This window comes from Sorex fumeus, unplaced genomic scaffold (genome assembly GCF_029834395.1).
Source record: "Sorex fumeus unplaced genomic scaffold, SorFum_2.1 ptg000037l, whole genome shotgun sequence".
In the NCBI taxonomy this organism is placed as follows: Eukaryota; Metazoa; Chordata; class Mammalia; order Eulipotyphla; family Soricidae; genus Sorex; species Sorex fumeus.
The window spans coordinates 57,292,722-57,307,673 of NW_026606094.1; the positions used below are offsets into that span (position 1 = coordinate 57,292,722).

At 35.8% G+C, this 14,952-nt stretch overlaps 1 protein-coding gene across 1 annotated transcript in view; it reads right to left on the reverse strand.

Annotated features, from left to right (window-relative positions):
* Positions 1 to 9,233, reverse strand: part of AGMO (alkylglycerol monooxygenase) — a 322,553-nt gene extending 313,320 nt beyond the window's left edge. Inside the window, exons 1-2 of the mRNA XM_056118323.1 lie at positions 8,940 to 9,233; positions 7,459 to 7,589 (exon numbers count right to left, since the gene is read on the reverse strand). Coding sequence (XP_055974298.1) covers positions 7,459 to 7,589; positions 8,940 to 9,065 — 257 coding nt within the window. The 5' untranslated portion in view covers positions 9,066 to 9,233. The remainder of the gene's footprint in view (positions 1 to 7,458; positions 7,590 to 8,939) is intronic.
* Between the last annotated feature and the right edge of the window lie 5,719 nt (positions 9,234 to 14,952).

The following is a 14,952-nucleotide window of genomic DNA, read 5'->3' on the forward strand; positions in this document are numbered from 1 at the left end:
TCTTCCTAATTTCTCGGTCTTCTCCCAGCCCCCTCCCAGCTCCCCTGACTTGTCACTCTGGAATTCAAACTTCAACTTTCTAAACCCTATCCTGTGGGGAGAAGCCTATGCAACTCATATGTATAGAGTGAACTTACTTTATCACAGAAAGATGGGACACTGGAATAATGGGTAGCAACAGCAAGAGACAGAGAACAACCAAATATTTGATCCCCTTTCTTGGTCTTGTGAAACCAAGATTATGATCTTTACTTATAGGGACATTAGAATCCTCTTATCAATAGCCTGTTTAGAGATTTTCTTCTATTGTTCTATTTCCTGGCATGAATTCTTCCCAACTAGCTGTTTCCACTAAGGTCTGAGATCTGTCTTCTAACTAATGAAAGCCAGTTAATTATTTATGTATTATATATCATTTTTTGCTCACGTCTAGAAATTTGTCCTGTCAATGTTCAGTAATTATGAAATCTGTCAAGGTACTAAATTGTGCTAATTAGTCCTAAACTCTAGATTTTAAGGAGATAATATAAATTTTCAAAGTTTAGATTTAAAATGATAAATGAAAATACATAGTATTTGTGGATTGGGAATTGCTTAGTGAATTATCAGTCTTGGCTTTTTGATAATTAACCAGCCAAAGTGGAAAGGTCACATTGGATATGGCATTCATCCTATCACTATCTTCAGGCAAATAAAAGATATGAGATCACTAGGTTGAATGAACCTGAGAATTATCTAGCTCTCAGAAACTCCATGCTGTAATCAGTAATCAATAAAGTAAAATCTGATTTAATGGTATCATTGCAACCAGCTGAAAATTTAAAGTTATTTATTAGGAAGAAAAATTATAAATCCAATACCAAAGATATCTGTAAATTTTTACTATTTTATAATTGTTATTAAAGCTGTATGTATTCAGCTCTTTGTTGTCCAGATTATGCAAAATCAACAAAAATAAATTGTACATTTTAATTTCTAATTATCATGTCTATAAATCAGGAAAAAAGGTATTAAATTGAGATCATCATAAGTATCTTTGTAAGATTCCAGGAAGTCAGAATAAGGCAATGTAATGATATGTAAAGTTATTGATTTTTAAGGAATATTGTCAATTTATTTATTTCAGTATCTTTTTACCTGGCCCAAGAAGCTGCTCTTTGTAAAGCTACTGCCACTTTTGCTCCATCTAGTGGAATATTGATTTTTGCTCAGTGAAAATTTGTCTAACCTCTATCTTCAGCAGATAGATTACAATTTGTAGTTTTTTTTCTTAGTGTGAAATGACATAGCATTCAAAACAATCATTTAATTTAATTTCTTCTATAGCAACCTCCATCTTTGCATTTATCTTTTTAATGTACACAATGTGTTAGATTTAAGATAAGTAAATTATGAACTTTCAATACTTCCTTAAATTAAAAGAATTAATTTCAGGAAGATAAGATAATTAATTTAAATTATCTCTTGAAAAAATATTTTAAGAAATGTAGTTGTTCTATAGAATAAGAGTATTATTATAGGAGCAATATCTGAAGTTATATACAAATAAGATTCAACTTGTAAGACTTCTAAGGTAGACTTTAAGAGGAAATGAGACATTCTCCCTAGCAAATCCTATTAACAAACCTACAAAAATTATTAGACATATTTCCTTCACATGGTTTAAATTATTCCATAAGTTGATAAAATATATCAATTATAGATATTATTAATAATATTAGATAAATAAATTTATATTTCATTTTAGATAATTAATAGCAATTCATAAAATCATTATATAAATATGACAGAAAGTTATTTGTTAGTGAACTGGTGGTAATGAAAGCAGTATTGCTTATGAGACTAAAGTCTGATATAAAAATAAGTATGCACTTTTCCATTCTTTTACATCCCAACGAGTCAAAGTGTCTCAAAGAAGTTTAATTTCCTTCTCTTTAATTTCTTTTTTGGATGAATTGAAACTTTCTCATCAGAAATGGAAAATTCCATCCAGTCGTGACCACTGAATCTGTGCATACATGGGTTTGAACATAGCGGAACTAACTCCATAGTAAAAATTGGCAGTGACCCATGTATATTAAAAGTGGAGTGTCCTCAACTTATTTGAAAATTTACCTACTTAAATTATCCCTCCAACCTATTGCAAGTTGATTTATAATCTGCTGTTTCAACAGAATAAATGAACCCATTAAAAACAAGCATACTGTAGATATTTATATCAGGAAAAAAATTTCTCTGGGGAGGATGCAATTTATGGAAGCAGAAACATTGGAAGGAAGTAACAAATTGAGGTCCTGGTTTTTTAATGAAGGATTGGAAATTGAGTTCTGCTTATACAGGCAAAGGGAAAAAGATGTGATTATTTTTCACTCGTTAGCATTTAAGTCAGTAGCAGGATATTTAAGAAGTTTTTGGTATAGGTTTGGTTAATTTTAATTTTTTGACTGTTACGTAACATAAGCAAGTCATTGAAAGAAAGGCACGTTCTCTGAGTATAATAACCTGTTTTACTCTGACAAAGAGAAATAACTGTCGATCACTTAAGGACTAATTTCTGACTTGAAGGCTGCCTACTAGATTCCAGAGAGGCAAAACAGATGCAAGTTGACCCAAAGTATGGTTCTCAGTACAGACGGACTTTTACTACGCACCATAGTCTGTCCAGCAGACTTGTAAACAAGATATGAGCTTGTCTATATTTGTATTTTTCTTCCATAAAGACCTATCAGATCTCTTCTATCAGTATGGTAAGTATACAACTAATATGTAGTTAGCCAAATGTTCTGTAATAATGAAATTGAGATACTCGGATAAATGTTTTTCTTTGTGAAAGCTTTTCCCGTGCATGAGTGGAAAAGTAGAAAAGCATGTTCAGGGTTTCATTTTATTTCTACAACTTCTAATGTCAGAGGCCACATGTCTATTTGGAATTATTGCCCTAAGTTTAATTCTGTGCAAAGGATTAACAAGAGGTAGATACTACCATTTTTTCCTCAAAATCACACACCTTCAGGATGTGGCAATTCACTCTCAGTCACATTGAAAATGAAATAGTCCTGCAGAAGGGATCTGGTCGGTAACTGTTAATCTAACCCTCAGCTGTTAATGATTTGCATGACGATTCCCCTTTGGTGCTGTGGCTTCAACTGAAATATTGTTTTAAGATTTTCTGTACACCGGTTCCCCCCATCCCCCTACCCCTTCTCATCTTCTGTGGAAAGGGAACTGAGTGAAGTGGATCTTAAGGTTCAGCTTCCTCTGCTTGCTTATATATGATGTGTGTGTGTGTGTGTGTGTGTGTGTGTGTGTGTGTGTGTGTGTTTTGGGGGGGTTATTTGAATAGAAAAAAAAATCAAACATTTTAAAATTTTATTTTCCAAAACTACTCTGCTGATCTTTCACAGGAAAGGAGAGGAGATAAAAATCCTTTGTAAAATGTCACAAAATGAACCTCATCTTGTCACTTAGAATTGCTGTTCATACTGTAAGAACATAATTGTTATTGTTATTCAAAATATACTTATAGAAAAAATGTGCTGTAAAGTTCATAACCTTTTACCTTTCTTTCCCAGGGCACCAGAATTAACTAGTGTGCATTTCAAGAGTGTTCTCAGTGGCTGAATGAAAATGAAAAGATCTGCATGTCCTACCCCTGAAGGCCTGTTTTGTTTAGTTCTTTCCTTCTACTTCTCTTAATTTCTGTTTGATCCCACTCCACCTCATCTTTCTTGTCTTTGGAGAGGAGGGTTTTAGTGATTGTTTGTTTTAAGAAAAAAAATATGTAGTTGATTCATGCATATTCTTTTATAATTAATTAGCAATTTTTATAATACAGCTGACCAGAAATGTGTTTTTAAGTTAGACTTTATTATTTATATGAATTATAATATTGTACTTAGACAATTACTTAATTCTCTTGTGAACAAGGTCAACACTAAAGTAGTTAAAGAAATGCTTAAACATGAACTTAAATCGATGTCTCACTAAATTCTTAATAAATCCTCTCCAACTCAGCAAAATGCATTTCCTAATTACACCTGTGGGTATTTCTCAGTTATCAAATTATTTTCCTCTCTTATCTATCATCTGAATTCTCAAAAACTATATACTTTTTCAGGTTGAACTACCATAAACAATTTTTTTAATAATAAATTTTATTCCTTGAGTAAGTTGAATGTATCTCTTTTGTGATTCTCATTTGTTTAAGAGAGACACGAAATAGAGAAAATCATATGTGACTGAATTACTATTGAAAACATTATGATAATTAACTGCAAATAATTTGTGATATTATCATCCTTTAATTTTAACTGCAGTGTCCTACCACACACTTAATTTTCTGATATGAGATAGCTATTTGTAAATTTTACTATCACAGTTATCTTACATCTATTAACTCTTTTGTTTTCTAAAAGTCCTAGAATTCAGACCAAGAAGCTCTTTTTTATTTGTTTTTGTGTGTTTGTTTGTTTGTTTGGGGGGCTAGAGCGATAGCACAGCAGGTAGGGTGTTTGCCTTGCATGTGGCTGACCCAGCTGACCTGGGTTCGATTCCTCTGCCCCTCTTGGAAAGCCTGGCAAGCTACCAAGAGTATCACGCCCACACAGCAAAGCCTGTCAAGCTCTCTGTGACATATTCAATATGCTAAACACAGTAACAAGTGTCACAATGGAGACATGACTGGGCCCGCTGGAGCAAATCAATGAACAACAGGAGGACAGTGACAGTGATAGTGACAGTTTGTTTGGGGGGCCACACCTGCTGGTGCTCCAGAGGTTACTCCTGGCACTGGGCTCAGAGTTACTCCTGGTCACTTGGAGACCGAGAGGAGTACCAGCAAATGAACTCTACTGGCCTTGTGCAAGGCAAGCATCCTATCTGTTGCCCCAACTCAGTCTCTTTTTTATGAAATAACTTTTAAGAAAAGAATTTTCTGTTAGGTTTACTACTTATCTAAATAATTTTCTAAAATTATATAATTGTTTAACCTTTTCTTGGATATCTTTAACTTTTTATTTCACTTTTTTTTAAATCCACCTTGGTTTCCAACAGGGTGTTTTATAGAAACATTCCAAAGCCATGAGTCCTGGTCAGAAGTAAAACTCTTAAAACAGTAACAGAAGCAATGGTGGGAAGCAGGAATGAGAACATTCACCAACAATGAAATGCACAGATGCTAAGGAAACCTTGTCTCATCCTCTGCCTCTCTGGTAAATCCTTACATCCTGAAGAAAATGCCACACCTTTGCTTCTCCTCTACAATAATTATGAATTATCTTCCTGAGAAGTAAACTGGAGATAAAATTATGAAGAAAATATGTCACTTACTCTCAGGTTAAATGCAAATTAGCAGTAAAGTTAAGGAGGAAAAGGGAAGGAATAAAGACAACGTGAAAATACCTTTTCTCAGATAAGCTCAAGATTTCAAGGGACCAAAATGAAGTGGTGCTTAAGATTTAAAAAATTAAATATGCTGAGAAAAACTTATGCTTGACTCAAGAAATTAATGGTAGGCAGGAGATAGCTCAGAGGACTGGAGTGCATACTCTACATGAACAAAGATCTGGTTTCCCTGAGCACCATCAAGAATGAATCCTAAGTATATAACACTGTATTTAAATATATGTCATATATACCTAAGCATGTAAGTCATATAGCACTACTGTATATGCCACCCTCGATGCCTGCCACATACAATGACACAAATAAATGAGTCAGAGGGAGAAGAGAGATAGCTCAGGTGTCAGAAATGCATGCCTTACATGGGAAAGAACCCAAGTTTTTGTTCGTTTGATTAAGGTGGTGTTTTTTGGACCACATCCTGTGATGCTCGGGGATGACTTCTGGTCCTGGTTCTGATCACTCCTAGTGGGGCTTAGGAGGTCATAGGGGTGCCAGACATTGACCACAGTCAGCCACATGTGGGCTCTATCTTCTATACTATCAACTATGGTCCCAAGAATCAAAGTTTCAGGCCTTTCACAACCACCTCACTCTAAGCTCCCATTGTTGTTTTCATTTTTTGTTTTATTTTTTGGGGGGACAACACCCATTTGTGCTCGTGCTCAGGACTGAATCCTAGCTCTAGCACTCTGGGTTCACCCCTAGCAGGTTCAGGGAACCCTGTGGAATGCAGTGAATCAAACCTGAGACTTTGCATTCAAGGCAAGCAGCTTACCACCATACTATAGCTCGAGCCCCAGTTTCCCATCTCAAGAGACACCAATGTACGTTCATACTCCCTGGAGCGCTGGTATAACTTGTATGGCTACAGCACCACTGGACCTGAACAGTGTTGCACTATCCAGCAACCATTAAACCTCTGTCCAGGTTGGCCAAGTATAGCTGGAAACTGCACTGCTTGGAGCCCAAAAAGAAAAAGAAGAAGAAAACATTTAATTGGACTTGGCTTATGAGTATTTTTTTTTCAGAAGGGAGCACTTGTGACATCTGAGTTATTACATGTAACAAAAAAAATGGAAGAAACAAATATTGCAAAAGGGAAAGGAGAGTGGAAAAACCTAAAAGCAAGACTTAACATTAAAAACATTTCTACAGTATCCTCAGGCAGTACCAGAAACCTGTGAAGAATTTCTACCACAATGACTTTACACATTTTTTGCTACAAATGAGATAGAACTAGAGACAAGAATACTTCTGAGGACCAATGTGGTAATTTAACTCTGGGTGACTTTTAAACCAGGAGTCATCTAAGCCCCAGATTGTTATGAATTTGCCAGAAACAACTAATTTTCCCCAAAGGTTACTAGACCATAACAAAGAGCTCAGACTAGGGTAAGACATTTTGAGAACTCAGGACACAGGATTTAAGGAAGCAACAATAAGTTTACTTATCTAATAAATAGTGTTTTGAGAAATATTTTTTAAAATTAAAATAAAATTGGCCAGAGCAATAGTATAGCTAACTGGTAAGCCACATGGCTTGAACTGTCCCAGGTTCAAACCGTGGCACCCATTAAGGTCACCTGAGCCTCACCAGGAGTGAGTGATACCTGAGTTACAGAGCCATTAGTAAGCCCTGAGCATCAGCAGGCATGTCCAGCCCCCCACCAAAATAAAAGTAAAAAAATACCTCCTGGGAAGCTAGAGAGATAGTACAGTAGAAAGGGCTCTTCTCTTGCTCACAGTCAACTGGGTTTCAGCTGGCATCCCATATGGTACCCTTAGTGCAACTCCAGGAATAATTTCTGTGTGCACTTTCAGAAGCAATCCCTGAGCATCAGCAGGTGTGTCCCAAATCTAGACACTCTTCCCCGCAAGAAAAATTAAAAAATCCCTCTTGAGAAAAATCTCTTAATTTTAAATAATGATATTATTTAGGGATATATGTGAAAGTAGTTGAATTCCCTCTTATATAAAATGTATGCAAAAGTTCCTTTTCACTGTGTAGAGAGGATCTCAGTCTATTCCCTCAATGTTACTAACCAACTAACTCACCTTGGAATCCGAGAAAAAACACCAGCTGATATTGATGTTAATGCATCATCTAAACGACCTGATGGCTTTCCTTTGCGAATCCAACTGACAACCAGTTCAAGCAGCATTAAGGAAATGAAAAATGGTGTTGCCTGGAAAGGAAATTACAGAAAAAAGATGCTATTGTGCTCATATGAAATTCTCTCACATTTCCTGATTAGTCATTCAGAAACTAGAAGCCCCAGTGTGACATTTCATAGCAGGAGAAGGTATATACACTTATCCTAGAGAATAATTTCCTTCCAACAGACAAATAAATTCAATTATTTTGGACATACAGTAAGCAGGTGTTTAAATTTTATCATGAAATTAGGAAATTTAATACAATCATAGTCATAGCCATAAAAATTGTGACAAAAAATACCATTGAAAAGAATGTGCTTTAAGTTAGATCTAAAGACTATATTTAAAATAAGATCCAATAACCAGAAGTCTATGTATGATTAAGTTTGGCCCACATTAAAGGGTTTTCTTTCCTATGATAATTGCAAGAATGATAAAATTGAAGCAGTAGGAATGATAAAATATTAAAGGTTATTTTAGAGAATGTGATAATCTCATATATTTGTTTTAAATAACATTCAGGTTTCTTTAATTCACCTTTAATTTTATTTCAAGTTTTCACTGTTGATCAAATATCAAGCTATCAAACAAGATTTATGAAGCTGTAAATATCATATCTTTCTTAAACTATGAGAAAGGAGTAATATAAAATCCTTACTATGAGTTTTGCTCCTTTGGAAGCTGATGGTGAGTTGTAAAGTGTTCTAAACAAAACTCTCAGAATATAGTCCCTTATGCCATTTTTTTTTTTCTATTTCTGGTCTGAACTAGACAGTGTTGTCGGAACAATTTTAAAAGGGTGGAGAATTTTAGTACTCAAGTTCTAATTCTGGATATTTCCACTTTCAATCAGAGCCAGAAACCCAAAGTGAAAAGTGCCGCTGAACACTTCAGAGTTTCAAAGAAAACTTGGTTCAAGTTCAAATTTAGGAAGTCACAGTTGGACTCAGTTCACTGTGTATCCATTCTGCAGAATCACTCTACCAAATTAAAGAGGAAATAGTTTCCTGGGAGGTGGTAGAAAAGTTTACCCTTTAAAAACAAAATTACTGTAAAGTACACGCATGGCATCTGATCATCTGGTGCAGGGAATCTAATGAAGAAATTTATAATGTCACTGTGTCCAGGAAAACTTTTAAAACTTTAATCACATTCTGCAGTTACTTATCAGGGACAGAGAATTTAATAAAAAATCGTTGATTAACAACATTAGACAAAAATTTAATTCAAGGAGCAATCCTACTTTTGCTCCATGCCTTTATGAAACTATTCATTTTTAAAACACTACATTTTGAAGAATGAAAATGAACAAAACCCGGTTATTTCTTTTTTCTAACTTACTAAAAGAGCAAAAATAGGCTCTTCCCATAGAATCTCACCTTTTTAACATAATCAGGCACTTCTTCAAGGGTTTGGAATGATGTTTCATTGGGCCTCATCACGTAAAACATCATGCGAATTCCCTGGGAAAGGGAAACATCCTGTTGGGCTTCTGGGTTCTTCATCTCTTGCTTTGTCTGATTCCCAGCTGGAGAATATTTGTGATTCAGTGTTTGAAGCCAGAGACCGAACAAAGAGGACGAGATGTGCTGCACAGAACAAGCCCTTTGTCAGGGAACAGCTAGTAACAAAGCTCCTTAGAGAGCGCAGCTCACAGATGATTCTGTGGACAGTGTCAGGGAAATACAGGGCTCAGGAACCAGTTCAGAGTTCAATGGGTGTTGGCCTAGAGCAAGTGTGGGAGGGGAAGGTGAGGACACGAGCCCAAGTCGCAGATAAACTGTGGAGTTTGGCTGTTAAGCTGAGATAGTTATGTCCCTTAGGAGTAGGAAAACTAACCAGCACCTCAACCCCCTTAGCACCTCCTAGGTAAGGAGAAGATAAAAAATAAATAAATAAATAAACGAGTAAGAGATCAAAGTTCACTCTGAAAAGTGGGTGAAAGGTAAGGCCGAAATCCCTTGAAAAACATTCCCTTTTCTGCTACTTTTTGAAATTCATGCCATGTTCAGGCTCCTAGTCTCTCCACGGAGTCATTTTCCCAGAAGGCACAGTGAGTTCTAATCTCGGTAGGATTGAATTTGAAAGTCCAAAAACGCTGAAGATAGTGTACTGCAACATAGTGTGATATAGAGTGCTGCCTGTACGTTATTGAATCATGGTAATAACTGAGTGCTTACAATCCAGTTGAGGGGCATTTGGTTTATTACATAATCACTTTGTTTAATGCGGTGTTGACTACTCACATCTGCGCTCTTCATAGAATGAGCTAGCCAGCAAGATACTTATCGCTGTTTTCCAAGAAGAGCTATAGCTGATTCTGCCTTTTAGGTAGAAGAGAGCACGCACAATTGATTTTATTACTAGTGAACGTGAGGTGACTTCTAGAGCAGCTTCAGTTCTTCACCTACTTAAAATAGATTAAGACCATTCTTTAGCTTCCACCTCATCCTTTTAAAGTGTACTTTAAGTTTGCAAAATTTGTACATATATCTAATTCAAATGTTAATGTATTGTTGTCCCAATATGTAAACTATAGATAAACATCAAATAAAAATTGCTATCCATGGGCAATATTAATAGTGTGGGAAGTGTGTAATCAATTTTGTTATTGTGTGATGCACATGTTGCTAAAATTATGCTTTGCATACAATAAAAACCATACAATAAAAATCATGAAAATTATGGGATTAAAGTGCAATACTTAAATAATGAGCCAAAAGAAAAAATAAAATTGGCACAATTACACAAAAATAGCAGCTTTATGACTTAAAAACACATGCATGTTTCATGGTAAAGGATCTGGTTCAACAGTAAAGTATGTGCCTTGCATGCATGAACCTGAGTTCTATCCCTGGCTCTACAGATAACAAGAAATGCACGTAGAATCCGATAGATATGATGCGTCATCATGAAAAAAATCTGATATATGCTCTGGAAGTGGGTATTGGAATAGTGATAATTTGAATTTTTATGGAGCACTGAAAAGAGACTATTTTAAATCAGAAATAAAGTTACAAAACCAAATAAACAATGTAACTCATAACACATTGGTAAACTAAAGACACTCATAAATTTTAATGCTATGTGCATATATGTGCATTTAATATTAGCCGGTGTTCCTAACTGACAAAGCTCATACAAGAGCACTGAAGTCAGACTCTGGTTATTTACTACTATATAATTTCTTTAGAACAAAATTTCACTTTCAAAACAAATTCTGGCTTCAACCCTGAATACAGGTTTGGGCCACAAAACAGAACAAAAGCAAAGCAAAATAAGTGTTATCATATTGTCTAACTGATCATACTTTCAGACAGTTCCCATTAAATATATGCATACACACATATACATATGTATGAATTTTATGGCATTAGGAAAGTATTTCACTTGGTAGCTTTTTTAAAAGTCATTGTAAATATAATACATTGTAGTCGAAAAACATCCAGACAAAATAGCTGTATGCAGTCATATCTTGGATATGTGGATTGGATTCCAAACCACTGCAATAAAAGCTAATATTATAAAGAAGCAAGAAACTTGAACTTTTGAGTTTCCAGTGCAAATAAAGGTGATGTTTTCACCATATTGTAATTAATAAAAGTTTGTTAAGTGTACAATAGTATTATTTCTGAAAAATGTTCAGATCTCTTTTATGTTATGAAGGGGTGTGGGAGGGCACTTCTAAATTAGTTCTTGGGGCATTATGCAGTGGCCAGTATTGAACCCAAACATCTGAAGGCAAAACACATACTCAAGGCTCTGGGCCCTTTCCCTGGTCCTAAAAAGCAAGTGAATCTTAATTAAAAATACATTATTAAAATATGCTAACCTTGTTTTCAGAATGAGTTTCTAAGATTTACCACAAACCTTTAATCTGTAAGTAATGTAATAAAACTTTAAAAAAACAGTAAAAGGAGATATGCTGGTATTAGGTTAAAAAGTATTAGCAGATACAATCCCCCCCCACACACACACATACACACATATATAGAGTCTCCCTTCGCTTCTTTATTGAGTACATTGCTAGACTTATTTTTTCCTGCAAATATTAGTTGCTATCATTTGATTATTATGATATCTATATTTAAACATACACTTTTATTTGATTTATTTATAATAGAGAATTTATGTTATTTTATGTATTGGGGGTGGGGTATGTTGGAAACATTTTCTGTGCTCATTCATGGCAGGCTCAGTGGTCTACATATAGCTGTCGGGGATCAAACCCAGGCAGCATGCAAGGTCTTACCTGCTGTACAATCTTTTCTGGCCCCAGAAGAATGTGAAAAATTGATATTCCCTTCTTGGAATCAATAAGTTATCAGGAAGAATCGTCCACTAAGTATAGATTTCTCCCAATAGCTGCAAAGTGTTCTTGTGAACTCTCTGTCAAAAGAGCTTATGGTAAAAAATCAATTGCTGCAAATTTATATAAAAATATTTCGGCATTCCCAGAATCAATCTATCAAATCATACCTAGTAATAGATGAAACCTAAAATTATATTAAGCGGTAGCAAGAGCAAGATCGATATGATAAATACATAGCCCATAGAGTTGCCAGGCAAGGACCTTAAGAGTACCACGCTCCCTGCTCTGTGTGTGCCCTTGCCCCAACAACAGTTGTTGAAAAAAAACAAATTAAAAAAATGATGATACTATTTTCAGTTTTGTCTGTCATCAAAGTGAAAGTCCAGATGAATAAGAACTCAGATGATAGCTCCAAAGGATAGAGTATATGCAAGAGGCCTTGAGTTTGATCCCCAGCACTCTATGATATCCTGAGCACTACAGGATATAGCCTGCATGTAACCCCTGAGTACCAAGAGATAGACATGCTGGTCCCCAGACTCATGGGTTGAATATAAATTCAATATTGGTAAATACATGCAAAATTTTTACTTTGATGATTGCTGCCAAGTTTAAGTTCAAAGTCTTGCTCTTGATAACATGTGCTACTATCTATTTTTTTATTTTTTTGTCTTAGGGAGCCATACCTGCAAGGAGCTCCCACAAAAAAGGCGAATGTTACATTTTTCTGAGACATTGTCCATGCAGTAATTATTCATCTTTTAATAGTTTTTATCTAATTAGGAAAATAATACTTATATTAATTTGAATTTCCAATTGACTAAATTTTTTTTCAATAAATTTTTCTACTACCCAAAAATAACTTTATGTTGGCTTATTTTTTTAACTCTGGACATTAGAGTTGAAAGCCATTCCTATGTCACTATCTAAAAAAAGCTTATTTATAAGATTTTATGTATATATGTATATGCACATACAGATTTACTATAGAAATGTAGAAAAATCCAAAATATGTTTAAGGGGGGAAAGTAAGTAATAGTAATACCACCAATCAGTCAGAATTCCATAATGTATTAACATATATCTTATAACTTACACTTTTTTTCCAGTGATATCATTTTACATCTGTGAACTCACATTGACTGTAATGTTAAGTCAACCTTTATAAAATTTGGCAGCCACATGATGAACGACTAATCCTCAAAATAGAAGATGTCTTGGTTTCTGAATCACCCGTGAATGAGAATATTTTACATAAACAAAATTTAAACCTGCAATATATTTGATATTTGGGTTGTTACTATTTAAAGCTAATGTGCCCTAATACAGATCAAAAGAGCAATAGATGATTTTAAACAAAATAGTCACATAATCTGATCTAGTATTATCCCATGATTTATACATAAAAATTAGACTTCAGAGAGGGAGAGTAAAAGTAAGGGAGGATGTTTACAAAGAACATAATCCATGAAATACATATTGGTCATATTCACAGGAGTAGTTATAATGGGGACTCTGTGCCAGGCTGTTTTCACTTGGGGCACCCCAAAGTGGGGCAGGTGAGAGCCCTCCCCGCCCCAAGTGACCCAGCCCCAGCAGCTGACCTCCACTACCCAATCACCACCACACCCCAGGCCTCTTTTGTAAGACACATCGTAAGACACTTCCTGCCCATTTTTCTTCATTGCCGTGCCATATTTGAAGGGATTCAGACATTAGGCAACAAATTATATATATATATATATATATATATATATATATATATATATATAGGCTGGAGCGATAGCACATAGCATTTGCCTTGCTTGCAGCCAACATGGCCAACTCGAGTTCGATTCCTGCATCCCTCTCGGAGAGCCCGGCAAGCTACCGAGAGTATCTCGCCTGCACAGCAAAGCCTAGAAAGCTACCCGTGACATATTCGATATGCCAAACACAATAACAACAAAGTCTCACAATGGAGACATTACTGGGCCCACTCGAGCAAATCAATGAACAATGGGAGGACCATGACCGTAATATATATATATATATATATATATATATATATATATATATATCTTGGCAAGTTACCAAGAATATCCTGCCTACATAGGCAGAAACTGGCAAACTCCCCATGGCATATTTGATATGCCAAAAACAGTAACAATAACAGGCCTCATTCCCCTGATCCTGAAAGAGCCTCCAATTGTTAGGAAAGATGAGTAAGAGAGAATGCTAAAATCTCAGGGCTGGGAGGAATAGAGACATTACTGGTGCCCGTTAGAGTAAATCTATGAACAACGGGATGACAGTGATACAGTGATACAATGGTACAATTATAGGGGAAGGAGGGAGAAATGCAAGCATTCTTAATTAAGTTTAATAGCAAAACTGGCAAAGTTTATACCAGATAGGATGTGGTTGCATGGATAATTCCATAGTCTGGTAAATGTATGTGAGAGAATCACTTGATCACTTGATTCCCGATTACTAATCTATTTACTCCAGTGGGTGCCAGTAACATCTCCATTCATCCCTGTTGCGTGCTAGCATAGCCCAATGGCATCTGCTCGTTCTAGGAACATGCAGAGCCTCAAACTGATCATTCAGAGTCTTGAGGAAGAAGTATGACCATCTTGTTGGTGGGCGTCCACGTGATCTTTTGACATCCCATGGAATCCAGTCAGTAATGGCTCTAGTCCAGCGGTCATCTCTAAACCTCATTACATGTCCAGCCCATCTGATTTTTCATGCCTTGGCAAATGAGACAGTGTCCCTGATTCTTAATCGTCGACAGAGACTGGAACTTCGGATTCTATCTCTCATTAGAGTGAAGCGTGATACTCCAAGCATAGCTCTTTCGATTCCTCTTTGAGAGACCCGAATAGCATTCTCATCCTGTTTTCGTAGGGCCCAGGTCTCTGAGACATATGTTAATGCAGGAAGAACAGTGGAATCGAAGAGATGTGCTTGGAACCGGAGGTTCTTTGTCCTCTTAGTTATTTCTTCAACGCTCTTGAAGGCATTCCAAGCCGCTCTCTTCCTCCTGCGTAACTCAGGTGCCAGGTCATTCATTATGTTGATTTCTCGACCTAAGT